The sequence below is a fragment of the Balaenoptera acutorostrata genome, chromosome 2, assembly GCF_949987535.1.
Source record: "Balaenoptera acutorostrata chromosome 2, mBalAcu1.1, whole genome shotgun sequence".
In the NCBI taxonomy this organism is placed as follows: Eukaryota; Metazoa; Chordata; class Mammalia; order Artiodactyla; family Balaenopteridae; genus Balaenoptera; species Balaenoptera acutorostrata.
Genome location: NC_080065.1, coordinates 55,626,505 through 55,644,545, shown reverse-complemented (window position 1 = coordinate 55,644,545; position 18,041 = coordinate 55,626,505). Strand labels below are relative to the sequence as shown.

Below are 18,041 nucleotides of genomic sequence, written 5' to 3'. Positions count from 1 at the left end.
GAATCTCATTGGAAGCAAACAGATAAGAAAGCTGTTAAGTTTTTGAGGGAATTTTATTACCAAAGATATCATTAAGCCTGGCTTACAAAAGCAACCCTCAGGCTTCAAAACTGGCATCAGCAGGAATCTATACCAGCAGCTGCCCAGGATATGGTCATGGAAGGTAACGGACAAGAAAGAATTCCCTGCAGGCAAAACCAGGGGCCATGGCATACAATTGTTAAAGGAATTCCTGCTAGAAAGGAGACCCAAGTAAGTCCAAAGGGCTATCCCAGGAACTTCACCAGAGCTCGGAATCCTCACAATTCCTGCCAAATTGTTTCTGAAAATTGGTATGGGCTTGCTTTGTTTCCCATTCTTTCCTTTTCCAAATGGGAGTCTTTAGTGTGGTTTTCTGTTCCTATTCTACCACTGGGTACGTGGTGGAGGTGAGCGGGCCAGACAAGTTTTCTAACCTTTCACACGCGGCCAGATCACGAGAAGGTATAACTGGGGAGGACTGTGTACCACTCACAGATCCTGGTCTTTGAGCTAAAGGCAGTAACTGGTTGGGATCTGACATACGGTGAATGGGTTCTATGTGGGGAAAAAAAGGGTGCTCAAGATTACTAGGATAGCCAGAGAGGCAGACTGTGGTGAAGCTGGCTAGTTGACTCTTAGAATTCATTTCTAATTCTTCCTTTTTTTCCTTTTAGTGATAGAATGCCCTCAGCTGAGCAAATGGCTATCAACTGAAGACTATATTTCCCAGTGTCCCCTGCAGCTAGATACAGTTATATGCTGGAATTTGGGTCAGTGGGATGTGAATAGAGTAGATGGATGTCATTTCCAGGTCTTCTTCTTAAAGATGCTTGCTCTGTGTTTTATTTTCCCTCTTCCCAACAGGCTGGAAAATGGTGACAACTGCCTTAGAAGTCACTTGTTGAGGAGACAGAGGTATCCCGCCAGACCTGGACTGTTGACTTGGAAGAAGAACACAACTTTTAGTTTCTTTAATCCATTCTATTTGTATTAGAACAGCTTAGCCTATGGCCATACCAAGCAGGTTGCCAAAGAACAAGGAAAAAGGTGTCTTGTAAGTCTGAGGATTTAGGAGGCATAACCTTCACACAAATAGAAATTCACACAGAGGAATCAGCCTCTGGTTCAACATTGGTAAACAAAGCAAACCCTTTTCTTAAAATCTTCCATAAAAACAAAAGAAAGACAAACATTTATAGTACCTCTTTGCATCTTGTATTAAAAGCCATTTCCATCTTCCTTCTGGTTTCAGGGATACAACATTTCTTCATGACAGGAAAATAGTGTGGATATTTTAAGGTAATTTTATACTTGTCATCATCTGTCTTTTCCAAACTGTCAATGAAATCATCAGGAAGAGCACCTGCAAAAAAATCATTTTCTCGTACTTCAATTTTTCCACTCATTATTGGTTTATTTAGCATTGGCATGGTGCCTTTAAGAAGCTCTAGGAATTTTGTGGAGTAATTGAAATTCAAGTAAAATCATGACAATCCTTATAATATCGCTTTGACGTTATTGTAATGGGGGTGGCAGTTAGAGGACAGGTGGCCTGGGAGATGGTAATTCAAAATATGAACAGGCTTCAGTGAGCTTGTATAGATGGCGTTTTGATGAAGAACAGGCAAAATTAAGCCAAGAAGAATCCATCACAGAATAAGGAAAGACTAGTTTAAGTTACAATGTAGAGGACATTGTGAGGCAAAAAAAAAATTCAAAGCACTGAAGGCTGTTAAACACTAGCATAAGTTACCAAGAAAGATTATGAAATTTCTTCTGGACTGTCTCTAGAAACAGTATACATTCTTATAGCCTAAAATCTAGACATGGTTTGGTTGTGTTTTTTTGTAGAAGGGGTGGTGGGTTCTGTAGAAGGTACATTTTAAAAAGAATTCTTCTAACTTTGATTTGGCAAACTGTGAGGTGACATTATTTGCCTAAATTACAGATTTAATCTAAAAAACAACAAAACTTTACCAAGTTCAGCCTTGGAAAATTCAAGGAAGGTATCATCCTCATTGAGGTTTTTGTTAAAGTCAATACATAGTTCACTCATTCTTTTCTTCATTGCTTTAATTTCCTGAAACAAAGATACAAATGCAGGACCTTAGCAATAAAATGAAATTTTCATTTTTATTGCCATCAGTCAAGTAAGTTTCACTTTTATATGAAGACTGGGTTCTGTACCCAACTCTCAGGAAGTACTTTCTTAGAGATGTGCTTGATACCATAGTTTTCTGCAGTCTTCTACATTGTGTCCATGAGTATTTGTATGTAATATGTACAAAAAAGCAATCCTGGTGATGTGTTAGAAATTAGGCGTAAATTTGTAAGAACTAAATACATTTAGGAGGTATAGTCAAAGCAGACTCTGGCATATAGCACATACATAGTAAGTAGCTTGCTGAGTGAATGAATGTATCTAGTAGCCTGTTAATAATTAACACTTCGAATCTTTCCAAATTCTAAATTTTAATTTAGTAAATCAGTATTGGGTACTGAAGTAAGCCAAGAGATAAGAACTGAGTGATTACTTCTATGGTTTGTTTGGAAAACAAGATTATGTCTTAGTTTTATAGAGCATTTGTAAATAAAGGCGATTTATGGGCCCTAACATTTACATAAAAAGTACTAGGTGGGAAAAAAAAGTATTAGCTGGGAGATCAAAGGAAGCAACAGAAAGAACACCACAAGAAACCACATGAGATAATTTATTAACCTGTCCCACTCTTCTAAAAGTGCTAGATAATAAAACTTACATAAACCGCACACTTTCTCAAAGTGTGCTTCTGACCAGAAGCATCAACATCACCTGGGAACTTGTTAGAAATGCTCTTTTTTAAATAAATTTATTTATTTATTTATTTTTGGCTGCGTTGGATCTTTGTTGCTGCGTGAGGGCTTTCTCTAGTTGCAGCGAGCGGGGGCTACTCTTCATTGCAGGGCGCTGGCTTCTCATTGTGGTGGCTTCTCCTGTTGCGGAGCATGGGCTCTAGGCATGTGGGCTTCAGTAGTTGTGGCACACGGACTCAGTAGTTGTGGCATGTGGGCTCCAGAGCGCAGGCTCAGTAGTTGTGGCGCACGGGCTTAGTTGCTCCGCAGCATGTGGGATCTTCCTGGACCAGGGCTCGAACCCGTGTCCCCTGCATTGGCAGGCTGATTCTTAACCACTGCACCACCCAAGTCCAGAAATGCCAATTTCGAGACCCATACCAAACCTGCTGAAACACAAACTCTCAGAGGTGGGGCTTTGTATAATCAGAGCTTTAACAAGCCCTCCAGGTAATTCGTATACACAATAAATTTGAGACTTAACACATACTGTGCAGTGTCATTTTTGGACACTCTGGTCGTGTCCCCAGCTCCCTTCCACTTCTCCCCAACTCTACAGCAGCCATGCAATTTAGGCGGGACAGGATCCTATCTGAAGTCCAGGGTGTGACCTCTATACCAGTCAGGTAATCCCATCATCACTGCAGCAGTGACTGGCTCAGGAAACCCAGGCCTGGCATTCCCCTGACTAAAGAAGGATTCAGGATTAGGCATGTGATCCCATCTGGGCCATTAAGACATGAGGGGAGGTCTAATGTGGGCTTCTCTATGTCCTTCTGGATGGTGGGGTTTTTATATTTGCAGCCATTTTAGTAATAAAAGGAAGCCAGCCTTTGGATAACTAACACTGAAGGAGACAGAGTAGAGAAATAGAAAAATCAGGTGGCCAATGACACCACTGAGCATCTGACTCAAACTAACTCCTGAACCCCAACTGCCTCTGGATCTTCCGCTTATACAAGCAAATAAAACTCTTCTATTGTTCGGACTGTTTCAACAGGGTTGACTATTACAATGTTCATGAAGGCAAAGCGAGATCAGTCACACTTCTCCTGTAACTAGGATGAAGAAGATACAAGGTGTCTGAAGGGCATTTTGATGGAGGAAAGGTGCCCATATCTCAGTGGTGCCTTCACATGTATCTACCATGCTGACATCACTTGGTTTGAATTTCTTTCCAACTAGTTTCCAGTTCTACTGGCGAGAAGAATAACCTGGAAATAAATCATGGGTTATATATCCTGTCCAGAAGAATGAGTTAATTCTGCAGCTGAGTTTACTTCTGAAACTGAAAGATCTGAATGGTATTAGACAAAGGAGAAAGTCTGAAAAGCTAATCTCTCTGCCTTTAAGGAGCATATATTACTCACGCGGTATTCCATTCCAAAATGCTGGTTTGAAAACTCTCCATCATAGGGATTTTATTACCAGTGCCCTGTCTCTTTATGAACAAGGGAGTAAGAATACAAATCAACTATTAAGATCTGAACTAGCTACCAGAGAATGTACACTAGAGCAGGGAAAATAAGCCTGGCACACATGAAACAAATAAAACCTTGACAGGATTAAAGAACAATTAAGTTATCAGTTGTTTGTCAGTCATCATGAGGTTAATAGGAGTTGTGGAATTTAAAATCGTTAACTGGGCTTCCCTGGTGGTGCAGTGGTTGAGAATCTGCCTGCCAATGCAGGGGACACGGGTTCGAGCCCTGGTCTGGGAAGATCCCACATGCCGCGGAGCAACTGGGCACGTGAGCCACAACTACTGAGCCTGCGCGTCTGGAGCCTGTGCTCTGCAACGGGAGAGGCCCACGCACCGCGATGAAGAGTGGCCCCCACTCGCCGCAACTGGAGAAAGCCCTCACACAGAAACGAAGACCCAGCACAGCCAAAAATAAATAAATAAATAAATAAAATTAAAAAAAAAAATCATTAACTACTAAATACATTGTAAACTGATTTGTATTATGGGTTATTTCCCATATTACAAACATGTGTTTCCCTATTTCCTGTTTTTTGTTGTATTTTGTTTTATCTATTCTTTTGTTTTCTAATAAGAAAAGGAAACAAACTCACATTTTGTACTCGTTCTGGAAGATGGAGCCCGTTCCTTTTTCCCATTTTCACTGATTTTTCCAAGTATCGTCTGGCTTCAGGCTTTATCTTTCCCAGATCACACGTTTCCTGAAATTAAAGAATGTGACAACCTCTTTGATTTCTGTTACAACGGTGCATGGGTAAATTATAAACTATGAGGCCAACAGCAAAATTTATTCATCATCTCTGGTGGGCTATGAAGTACACAGGTGATTATGAGGCAGGTCTTTTTGAAAACCTATGTTCTTTTATGCTTCAGTGAGCTCCTGCTTATTTAAAACTGAAAAATTAAATAAATAAAAAGCTAACCAGAATTTCCTTGCCTTGCATCAGAATCAGGCGTGCCTGTACCACTTGAAAATGCGATAATAGGGAACATTTGCATAATCTCATAAAACATTCTTTATGACTGAGTAGTCTTTTTCACAAAACATATTTCTTATCACAAATCATCTGGATTTAATTTTCTATCATTTGCTAACCTGGTTCCACTTGAGAGGCAAAAATAGAAATAATGGGCAAATTCTCCAAAAATGGAGAGTAGGACTCTTTTGCCAACATACCAAACAAGGACAGCTGGATAGAACCCCAGCAAAAGGCTTCCAACACTTCAAAAATGCCTTACTGTCATTTGGTAAGAGAGATCAAGGGACCACATCAAGCTGCATGTGGGCAAGTATCTGGGAAAAATGAGTTAGCACGGCACAAAGAGGAGGAGAGCTGGACAGTACATGTGAACCTACATGCAGCAACGCAAAGGACACTCACTCAAAAGGACGGAGGGCCCTGAAGGAGAGTGGAAAATTCCCCCGGCCACAGCAAGATGGTAAACACACCAGATGTTTCTTCAAAACACGTGGCAGAATATACATGGCACAGCTGGGTGGCTGGTTAGTTTGTGGTCCCTGGGAGGAAAGGGGCTCCAGACAGATTCAACAGGTGCAAAGGATTCAGTGTGGTTGAGAGCCAACGAGGGACTTCTGTCTCTAGAGCCTTAGAGCCCTCCCAGCCTCAGAGACCTACTCTGGTTACACTCTCTCCGTGAAAGACTTGTGCTGTTCACCCCAAGCTTTATATTTTCCCACCTAATCAGATCTTTAAAAGGACTGTGCTTAGCTTTAGAGTCTGCATTTTAGACTGCTGGTAAAAGGCTCTTGCTGCAATAGGTCTCGTAATTTTTTATATTTTGTTGCAGCAGGTAAACAGAGAGTTGTATTTTAACTGAGGGTCCTACTTAATACAACAATCTGTATCTCACTTTACCTGCCAATAAATAATTTTGTGTCATAGTACTAAAGCACTTGTTATGCATACATTACTCACAGTTTCCTCTGAGTTTATTCTCAGTGGGGGCAGAGAACAGTTAGACCCCTTTTTCCATAATAACCCCTTCTGTGCCCTTGGAGAATTTCTGAGCACGCTGGCATGAGTGGAGTGGGAACCCTCCCTAGCTGGTATTGGCACATACTGGGATCCTGGCAGCAGGTGCCTGCAATGGCAAGAAACCCAGAATGGCTAGGGAGATAGCTGGGCTGTGGGCTGATTCCCTCAGAGACGGCCAGCAGTTCAAATCACAGTGTTCATATGGATGTGATTAACGTGGGTTGACTGAGGCTGGCTTTAACAGCACCAGGAAGTCTGTACTGAGATATGGGGCATGGCAACAGGAGTCCCTAGACAGGATGATACTACAAGTTGTAAGATTGGGGAGAATCTAGGCAGTAGCTATATGCAGTGGAAGGGAGGAAAAAAAAATCCCTGGTGAGCAGGGCCCGGCAAGGGCTGGGTACACTGTGAGGACCCAAGTGATCAGGTTGAGGTCCAGAGCAGAGGATCTTCCCACCTGGGCAGTGGGCCAAGGCAGAAGCAAGGCACACAGCTGGACAGCAGCGTGGGTTTTTGGGTTCCTGGCATTCACCTGGTCACATGTGGCCCTGAGCTTAGCACAGAGGCTCATCATAAGCCTCACCAGCTGATGTAAGCAGAATTCTTACTCTACTCCAACGCTTGATCAGGATGGGCTCTCATACTCAGTGGGCCTGGACTTGCCATATCTGGGAGTAGCAGGGCTGCTACTTCAGAAAGCCTGAAAGTGTACTCGGCACAGTAAACTCAAAACTCCTGGTCTAAATTAGGTAAAACTACCTATCTCCCCAAATAGGTAATCCAAGTGTAAACAGGTAGAAGGATGTTCTGAGAAAAATCAGCTCTGAATTAGGTCTAATTAAATATGAACAAATTACCTGTACTGAAATATTTGACTTACCAGAAAAATGACACAGAGCAAAAATCTGATTCAATTATATCCAGATACCCTTTGCCAGTCAGACTCTGAGGTCTTGGGAAATCTCCGGAGGGCTCTGGTAGGAGTAAAGCATGTCTAAAATGTGCTTCTAAAGCACATTCCTCTCCCAAAGCTGATCATAATAATATTCTCCCTTATAATCTCCAGGCAAGGTCAGAATTACTGCCCAAGGATTTTCTAAGTGGGAATCAGCCAACACTTCTAGACTGCTCTGCCGCAGTTGCATCTTCCTTCCTGAAAAAGAATTTAATCCCCTTGAATCTGAACCAGGTCTCATGCCTCTTTGGGGGAGTAGGGAGCTAAAGTTCTCTGAAGTAATTTTCAAATTTATATAATCTGACAGCAGGGGATCTTATTTTAAACTCTGTGATGACAAGATTTAGTTTTCCCCATCTTCCTCCTGTAACTAAGAACTTTTATATAAAAGTGTGAGCGCATACACACACACATTCTTACATGTATGCTTATATACTAATTTCACAGACAAGAAAATTGAGATTAAATGATTTCTCCAATATCACACAGCTGTTTAGTGGTAAAAATGGGGGTAGAAATAAATTCTTTTATATTTGCAGTGTCTCTCCCTTTTTTTCTGTTTTTTTTGCTTTGTTTTGTTTTTTCAATCACATTTGCTGTCAGGTTTCTTCCTTTCTTTCTTTTTTTTTTTTTTTTTTTTGCTGTCAGGTTTCTATCCTACTACTGTGAAGAGGACGCTCTTAGGCAGCTGCCTGCACTCTGGACAGGAGGGCTGCAGAAAGGCCTCTTGCTGACTCGAACTCAATACCCTATCATGAGTCTCTGCTTTCGAGTGGGCCACAGGCAGAGTGAGGACACGGAGAGGGGAACCACACTGCATGAAGACACATTTTAACTGAGACCAGCTCTGTTCCATTCAACAACCATTTACTGAGCTCCAATTTACGTCAGGCACTAGGAAAACAAAGATGAATATCCTTGAGGCTCTTTAAGTCACATGAAGGGAAAAAAAGATATATCAGCAAATAATGTTAATATCATGTAGTGAGTGAAAAGAGAGTAAGTATTGTACTTGAGAAGCACAAAAGAGGGACAACTGGCTAATGGGGAAACTAAGGCAAGGTAGTTGATGCTTTATATTGGATCCCTCGGCTTTTAAGAGCCTGACAAAGGTACAAGGTTCAGTAGTATTATGACCAATGACTAGACTTATGCATTTCAAAATCAAGAAGGCATGGTAAGTAGAGGGAATTACCACTGTTATGTTGAATTTTGGACAGAGCTTTTCCTCTTCAAAAAAAATTTTTTTTTTCTCTCTTTTTTTTTTTTAAACCGTAGTTTTAAGGCACTGATTCTTCCACAGCTGGTAGATCACATAATGTTTAAAAGCATCTATACTTAATCCTGTCACCTATTCATTTACACTGTAACATTAATACTTTTCTGTTTAAATTACTAATTGGCTAAGATGAACTGGCAAAGACCAAATTCCACAGCTCTGAAAAAAATATAAATAATATTACAATAGATAATTGTATTTCTCAATTTAGCTTGTATAATTCACTCAATTTCACTAAAGAATCCCTTTCCTGTACTTACTACTCAGTAGGCCACTGGAATAAAATATTATAGGCCTGGATTGTTTCAACATGGAGACATTGTACATTTTTTCTCACCAATGTGGCTTTTTTGATCTTTGCAGGCTTTTTAGCCAATGATTGAGAAGCCTTTGTCAGCACAGGGAAACACCAAGACTTGAGTCCATACTGCTGGCTCTTGATACCTGGACATTTTTTAGCTAAAGGGATGAGGAGATCCTTGTTTTTCACTTCTTTTTTTTTTTCTTCTAGAAAATTAAGAATTAATTTTAGAATTAAGGATACATTAAATGTTATATTTTTATGTAATAATTGAAATCTACAAATGACTATAACTACATATATATGTTTTGAAGACAAATTAAATCCACCCTTAAACTTATGAAATACAATATTAAAACACTGTTGCCTTTATCTATGTAACAGGTAACAACTCTTGAATTTTGTGTTATACATTTTCTTCCAGCATTACCACTTACATATACATTGTTTAGTTTTGCTCCTTTTTGGCCTTTTTATTATCTTTTTATTTTTATTTTTTTTAGTACAAACCTTTTATTTTTAAATGATATCATGTTGTATGCAGTGTTCTGCAATTTCTTTTTTTCTTTCTTTGTTCCTAAGATTCAGCCATGCTGTTGCATGTTGCTGTAGTTTATTTCCTTCACTGCTATAAAACATCCCATTGTAAATCTACTACAATTTATTGTTCCATTTTCCTGTTGATGGAAATCTGAGTTGTTTCAGTGTTTTGCTATTATAGATAATGTTGTTACGAATACATGTCCCATGTCACTGTGCACAAATGCAAACCTATTTCTAGGTAAATGCTGAGATGGGGGTGGGGAGGGTATGCTAAGTTATGGAGAGTTTAAGATCCAACTTCATAATATTAGATTTTTCTCCAAATTAGTTATTACTATTATTTAAAAAATCATTTTACACCTTTACTAGCAGTGCACAAATATTCCCATTGACTCACATCCACACAGATACTTGGCATTGTCAGACTTGTCCATTTTTGCCAATCTGGTGAGTGAAAAATGGTATCTTATTGCAGTCTTTATTTGAACTTCCCTGACTTAATGAGGTTAAACATCTTTTCATATGTTTAATTGCCATTTGTGTTTCATCTGAAATGCCTTTCATGTCATCTGCCCATTTTTCTATTGGGATGTTTGTCTTTTATACTGATTACAGTAGCTCTTTATATATCCTAGGTACTAATGCTTTGCTAGTGTCATATGTTGTAAATTTCTTTTTTGAGTATTTGAGTATTTTTTTTTGTATTAGTGTCTTTTCACTTTATTAATAAAAGTGCTTTATTTTAATGTAGTCATGTTTATCAGCCTTATATTTTATAGTTAGCACTTTTGGTGTCTTGTTTAAGAAATACTTCCCTGGTCAGATGTCATAAAGGTATATTTCTATATAAACTTCCAGAAGCTTTAAAGTTTAACTTTTTAAGACTTTAACCCATTAGGGATTGCTTTTCATTTAGTTGTGAAGAGCAATCCAGTATTTTTTCCCCCACATGGATAACCCAGGTCCTTGCATCAATTACTGAAGGCCTATTTTTTGGATCTGTCACCGTTTCTCACTCTAGTTTGAAGAACATTTACTAAGTGTTTACTGTACTTTGTACCAGGCACTCTGCCAGAGATGCAAAATAGAATCAAATGTGACACCTCCCTCCCTTGAGGGTTTTAATGTAAAGTCTACATGATTTCTGGCAAGCATTTACCAGCCACTTCTATGGCTCCTGGAAAGTTACCATTTCTGAGCCTCAGTTTCTCTACTAATAAAAAGGGATACTTCACAAGATTGGTATAACAGTTAACTTAGATAACTATATTGCTATACAAATGTAAAGTAGTATTACTAGCCACACTTGGGAAGGAGGTAGGAAGACTATAGCACACTGGTTAGTTTCATGCTCTACTATGATTTCATCTATCCATTTAGTCAACAAATTGCTTATTTTAAAGGTTTTGAAACATGACTGCAAATCAGATGATACTTCCTAGACTGTGATGTGGTGGCCCTTGAATCCGGGTAGATCGTAGCGACTAGCCCATCAGTATGGTATTGCAGAAGTGATGCTACATGACTTCTGAGACAGGTCATAAAGTGCAATGCAGCTTCTGTGTAGTTTATTGTAACATCCGCGTTGAAGCCCTCTGTCTCCATGAAAGAAGTCCTACCACCCTGACGCTGTCATGCTGTGAGGAAGTCCAAATTAGCCTACATAAAGACACTACATGGAGGTGCCCTAGGGGGACACGAAGACAGAGATACCTGGTTAGCCTCTACATGCTCCAGCTCCAGCCACCACTGCCTGAAACCACACGCAAGACCCCAAGCCAGAGCTGCCCAACTAATACCTTCCTGAATTCCTGATCCACAGCAACTATGAGAGAAGATAAAATGATTGTTGCTATGTTCAGCCACTAAGTTTTAGAGTTACATATTGTACATCAACAGATAACTAGGATGCTTACTGAGCACAGATTTTGCCATAAAGAACTGTGAAAAGTAATTTCACATTTCTATTCATCAATATTAAGTGAAAAATAACATAAGAGCTAAAATAACATTTTATATCTAATTAAGATAATACATTTGATTATTGCCTACATTGGTGGCATCTTGAGACCTCAATATTATTCAGAGCACCCTTATTTTAGGAGAGCATGCCTGAAATTGATGACTACATAAATTTAAAATCCTATTACCCAGCCTAAGGAAGGCTTCATGTATTTTATCATGGTAGCCCTATTCTATTTACGGTGTTACAGGAAAAATTAAATACAAGATTGAGATATATCTAACTTTGTCCTTTAGGTAAGAATGAGATGAGATTTACCATCTATTAAAGTGTCCAACTCTAGCAGAAAACTGATTCTGATAGTTCTAGATTTTTAAAAATACTGACTAAAAAAATGTAACTATTTGTCAAGGAAGGTATTTAAATTCACCAAATAAGCTCCAATTCATAAACAAACACAACAGTTATTTTTAAAATTATTCTGATGTAGCCTTAACATTCTAAATGCCCCTGAAATTGTTCACACAATAATCCACATGTATGAGAATAAACCCCTGTGGAAAGAGGAAAAATTATGGAACTATATCTGAAACTATTATAAATTAATATAATAAAACACTGAAGTGAACCAGCTCAAGTAAATGAACAAATCTGATAAATGCACTGGTGTTTATGAGGTCACTTACAGTGTGCTAGGCTGCTGTCTCGTCTACTACGCATGCAGCAATTTGTTCCCAAATTTAGTGGGATCAGAGGCCAATATATACAAAATTTAAAAGTATAACAAAGAACTCTAAAGCGACAAACCTCCCATATCTTGATAACATTTGTAAGAATCAGAAACAGTGGAAAAGTAACAAAAACATTAGACTCAATAACATTAAGATTGCAATACCTTTTTGAGGCTAGAAAATCCCAAATGAGAACTTAGAAGTCAGGATGAAAAAAGAATTAATCAAAGGAAATTAGAAATGTGGGGGAAAAGCTCTATAGTACATATATAATATCCAGATAGAAAAGAAATAGATTATTTTGGGATGAAATAAAAATAGGAGACTATAAGGGCCATGATTTGAATTGTACAGAATAACAACTGAAGCTAAAAGTTGAAAAGAGAACAATTTAACTAGCAAAAAATAGTCATAGTTATTTTAATTTATGTTATTTTTATAGTGCCAAAGATGAACAATTATGAACCATCATAGATGAACATAAATTAAGGGTGAAAAATGTTTGTCTGACATGAGAAAATAGGCAGCATGTACGTCTTACATGTCTAAATAAATAAATTCTGGATTACATATTCTACAGTGAGTTACAAATAAAACATTTGAAATAAAACTGCTTTTTATTTCAACCCCTGTCATAACTTGCTAAAAAGAACACAAATTTTGACATTTTGCATATACAACGTGGAAAATTAAACAAAAATGCCTAGGATTGTAAAACACTGGTTGTTTTCCAAACAAATTGCTGAGTGCCATGAAAATAAAAATTCAAAGCAAAGACATGATGAAAATGCTAGGAAGCAAACCACCATCGTTGATGAAAAGACCCGAAATACTCAAGGCAGACCCACTTAGAGCTTTCTTAATACATAATTTCTGTGAGTCCTGAAAAATGTAAGGATGACAGATAGGAATGTCTCTGGCATACAGCATCAACAGTATGTCATCCGTATTATGGCCAAAACCACATGATATTTATAGATAACTCAACTCCATTTGCTTCTAGTTGATCTGATCTAATATAAACCTTGCAAAATTTTGAAAATTCAAAGAGGTTTTTACATCAAACCATTAAGTTCATGATGGCTAAAAAGCCTTAGATTTATGGATGCACACTCTTTTATACTTGGTCTTAAAAATTTTAAGTGAATGTAATTAGTAACTTAACATAAACCTAAGTGATATAACACTATGTTGTGCCCACTATCATAATAATTAGAAACAAAATCTAGGAACATTCAAATACTTTTTATCATTGGTCAAAGGTTTTTACTTCTTTATTGTCAGTTTTTTTTTCCTTTTAAAGGGAATTATAAGACCATTTACCTTTAAATGAACAATTCTCAGAAAGATATCTTCTCTCATGCTCATCTCGATATCAAAACGAGAAAGTCTTTTGTCTGCTTCTGTACTTGCTGCTCGTACTTCTTTGTCAGAGGAGACATGCTGGGGAAAGTCTAGCATGGTTCGTTCCACTGTTAACAGAGGAAAAAACCAAAAGGACTCATTAAGTCAGTATGAAGAAAAATACCTCGTACCTAGATGAACGATTATCCGAATATAAGTTTTTCATTACATACTTTCCATAAAGGCTCCTAGGGCTATCAAGGAACAGCATCTAACACAGGACTTGGCTATTCCTGGGGCATTGTTAGGAACAATAAGGGTGTACACTGAGTACTTACCGAAGGATGTTTAGTGTGCAATTTATTAACTGGGAATGTAGAAAAAAAAAAGATGTAGGCCTTTCTAAAAAAATTTTTATTGGAGTATAGTTGATTTACAATGTTGTGTTAGTTTCAGCTGTACAGCAAAGTGAATCAGTTACACATGTACATATATCCACTCTTTTTTAGCTTCTTTTCCCATATAGGCCATTACAGAGTATTGAGTAGCGTTCCCTGTGCTATACAGTAGGCTCTTATTAGTTATCTATTTTATATATAGTAGGGTGTATATGTCAATCCCAATCTCCCAATTTAAAAGATGTAGTTCTTGGGGACTTCCCTGGTGGTCCAGTGGTTGAGACTCTGTGCTTCTATGGCTGGGGGTATGGGTTCGATCCCTGGTAGGGAACTAAGATCCTGAATGCTGAGCGGTGTGGCCAAAAATAAAGAAAAGAAAAGAAAAGATGTATTGATAGTTCTTATACTGAGGCATTTTATAGTCTGGGAGTCGGGGGTAGGGAACAGTACATGAAAAGATAACAATACAGGACAGAGCAGCTTAGCTGTCAAATGATTGGGACAGAAACTCAAAGGCTGCAATACGGAGGGCTGGGGCATTATGCCATGCCTTGTGGAGAAGGCTGGATCTTAGAGGATGGGCGGGGTGAGAGGAAGAGCTCAGTAGGGGACTGGAGAAGTAGAGACTGAAAGCATGGGGACCAGCAAACAAACAGGATGTTTAAGAAACAAGCAGGCCAATGTAGTGGGATGGGGCTTGTTTAGAAAAGAAGTTCTTAACCTTCATGACAGACTCCTTAGAAAATCTAATCCAAGTCATGGACCCTCCCCCAAATGCAAACATTCATACAAATATAAAAAGCTGCATAGAATTTCAGAATTCTCAGAAATCTCAGTGGACATATTCAGTAAGCAGCTGAATACTGGGGCTATTCTTGTTAAATGATGGTAGTAATGTCATCTGCTCTTATTTTCACATATCAAAGTTGGTTGTTGGGTTTTTCAAACATTTGCATTTTGACTTTAATTAGGCAAAAATCTGATGTCAGTGAAACAATCCATACTACAGCAAAAAAAAAAAAAATCAGTATGGTTTATAACCATAGTTGTGGTTATGCTGTGACAATGAATACATTTTAATTTTACTATCTTTAGCACTTTGAAGGTATTATAAATAGGTAACATTTAAACATGTGATATATGGTAGACAGTAAAGCTATCCTTCACATACCACGGAATTGTCCAGTTAAACAAGCTATCTTATGCATATCAGTCCCCTTAAAACACTGTCACAAAGAAAGCTGTAAAAAAATTGCCACAAATCAATAAATTCATAGTGTCTGTTTTAAAAAAATCAAATTAGATAATTATTATTTTAGGATTTAATATATCATTTTTGTCCCTTGATTAAAGAAAGAATAGAATGCAAGATTTAACATTTAATACATACAGCACTTGTTTAAGTGAGTTAACTAGATAGTCACAACTTCTGTTTACTTTTAAAAATTAGCTCAAAAAGATATTAAGAAGGAATCAAAATTGCTCAAGAACCTAAATGAGCAGAACAAAATGCAGGAGTCTAAAACTGGAAACATATTCTTAAACAAACAATAATATTGAAAACCATTTCCTTCCTTACTTTGCCACAAAGACCTGGAACCAGACTTATGTTCTCACTGCCAAACTATAAACAATGCTGATGCCCGGTACCTGACACTGGACAAATGGGGTTTTAACAGCTACTGCAGGAGGCTGAGAACATACACAGATAAGAGAAAGTTAGTCTTTAAAAATCTATTCCGAAACTCAAACATTTTTATGATTAACCCATAAAGATAAATTTACAGGAGAGGAAGAAAAAATATCACAAAACTAAAGGTATATTTAAAAGATGTATGATTGGGAGAAAAAGCAGAATTTAAGATAATTCTGTTTTAAAGATTTTTTCCCCACCTTTTTTTACATTTGCTAAATGCATAAGCTACTAGGCTGGCACACCGTCTTAGTCATAAGTGACTGAAGAAGTGAGTATGTGAACCAAGGACAAACCACGTACAGGGTGGGAGATGCACACGAAATTGCCTGCTGGGAAAGCTCTGCTGAATGGGGACCGCCTCCATTCCTTTGACTTTAACTACAAGACCAACCAGACTTTTTTTACTAAAGAGTTTAAGCTCAAGGCTTGTAGCAAGATTTAGTGGCTATTAATGAGAGTGAAGCAGTTGGTAGTAAGAGGCAGAAACTGAAACAGAAATGCAGAGGGAAGAGAAAGTAGCCAAGTCCCTATTACGGTGGGACATAGGGTAGGGAACTCTTGGTGGGGAAAAAGAGATGACTAGGTCACTAGGGCTGTGCAGGATTTTGGACAACCTTCCAAATTCCAGAATCCATACAAATGTTTATGATAATTCAGTTCTACAGACAACCGATGTTCTTATGATGCCTGGCTACACAGCCAAGGTTGTTTACCCATAATTATCCTACAAAATATATCCAATTCTTTGAGAAAACGGGCATGAATCTTCACTCCTTACAACTCAAAGGGTTTAATACTTATATTATTAAAATAATATATTTTAAGTGTAGGAAATATGGAAAATAGAGAAAAGCATGAGGAGTAAATGAAAAATCAACTATAAACCTGAAAAAAAAAAGGAATGGCTGCTTCCAAATAACACACTGTTCCCTGAGAAAGATCACTTAAAGTATCAAATTTATCTCAGCTCCATTATCAATTGTTCTGAAAGTCTCCTTTGGATCATTTATCTTTGTGATCATTGTTTTAATCCATATACTGGCATTTAGACAGGTGGGACAGATGGACAATATCTTAAAAAAAATACAAATGTATAAAAATGCACCCATTATATCCCTACTGAAATATTAATGATAAAGAAACTAAATTGAATGTGTTCATTTTTATAATAACTTTAAAGAATTCATGTTTAGCTAAAAGTGATCTATAAATCACAATAAAACTATAAACCTAGTACCAAAAATATTGGCCATTATTAAAATTTGTTTTCTTTCTTTGTCCTTTTAATGTTATTAAATACTTCTCCTAAACATGATTTTAATGGCTACATAATGTTACAGAGGGTGAATGTACCATAATTTATTTAGCTATTCTACTTGTTGACACTTAGGGGTTGTTTCCAAGCTTTTGCTGTGATAGAGTACCTGTTTATACATAAGTTTATACATGATTTTTCCTATATCTGATTATTTCCTTAGATTATGCCTAGATGTGGAATTAATTACGGGGCTAGGGTATGAACTTCTTAAAAGTTTTGATATATATTGCTCTCCAGAAAGCAGTTGTAATGAGAGTGTACATTTTACAGCACCTCTGCCACGTAATAAAATTTTTTAACTCAGGTAATATAAATAATTCTAAGCAATTATGAATCATTAATCATTTAAGCAATTACAAATCATTATGTAAAAATCAATGTCTTGTAAAATTGGAAAATGAATTGCCAAGACAGGAAGCATAAAATGGTTTATGATGCCCACAAAATGCAATATTGATGTGCTTTTGCATCCTACCCACCTATATACTTCACTTCTACATCTGCCAGTGCCTGCAAACAGTTCTTGTAAGTTACTTCCTCAATGTCAAGCATTGCAATAGCATCGTACACCTGTTTGGTCTGTGCAACAAGCTCCTCAGTTCTTGTTTTAATTTGCTCTGGTGAAAGATCCCATCTTAAAACATTTCTGCCAGCTGCAGTATAGGAAGACATTGCCTGAAGAGAAGACATCACTTCTTTTCCTAAAGTCATTCTGAATAAAATCCTGGAACCACCAATTCTACAAAGAATCAGAAAAAAGATAAAAATTAGGCATTTTGTTGGTCCAAAGTCAACACACAAATGTGTACTATCTAAATTTTAAAGTAAAAAGAACTTTTTACTAAAATTGAGCAAATTTCTTTCAGGTGAATACATATGCACAAAACTAAATGCTCTTTACTTTCTTGTTTTCTTGAATAGTTACAGAGTTAATGGAATTTGGACTTTCCAAACACTGAATTGCTTACGTAATTAAATCATATAGAGAAATAAAGTTAGGTGTCAAAGACATAATAATTGTCCTTTATAAATTAAACCAGTAATCTTTCTTACTTAAACATTTTTCCTGTGCTAATATCCACCTACGATGTATGTAGAATCAATATTTTGATATTCAGCAAGGAAACATTTTCAAAATTCTTTCTATATTGAACAACAATTTAAAAAATGTTTTACC

At 37.4% G+C, this 18,041-nt stretch overlaps 1 protein-coding gene across 2 annotated transcripts in view; it reads right to left on the bottom strand.

Moving 5' to 3' along the window:
• Positions 1–18,041, bottom strand: part of NLN (neurolysin) — a 97,525-nt gene that overhangs the window by 38,602 nt on the left and 40,882 nt on the right. Inside the window, exons 2-6 of one of the 2 annotated variants that reach the window (XM_007176017.2) lie at positions 17,344–17,603; positions 13,432–13,580; positions 4,930–5,037; positions 1,999–2,101; positions 1,224–1,384 (exon numbers count right to left, since the gene is read on the bottom strand). In XM_007176017.2, the coding sequence (XP_007176079.2) occupies positions 1,224–1,384; positions 1,999–2,101; positions 4,930–5,037; positions 13,432–13,580; positions 17,344–17,603 (781 nt within the window). The remainder of the gene's footprint in view (positions 1–1,223; positions 1,385–1,998; positions 2,102–4,929; positions 5,038–13,431; positions 13,581–17,343; positions 17,604–18,041) is intronic. The other variant, XM_007176019.2, reaches the window with a different exon arrangement.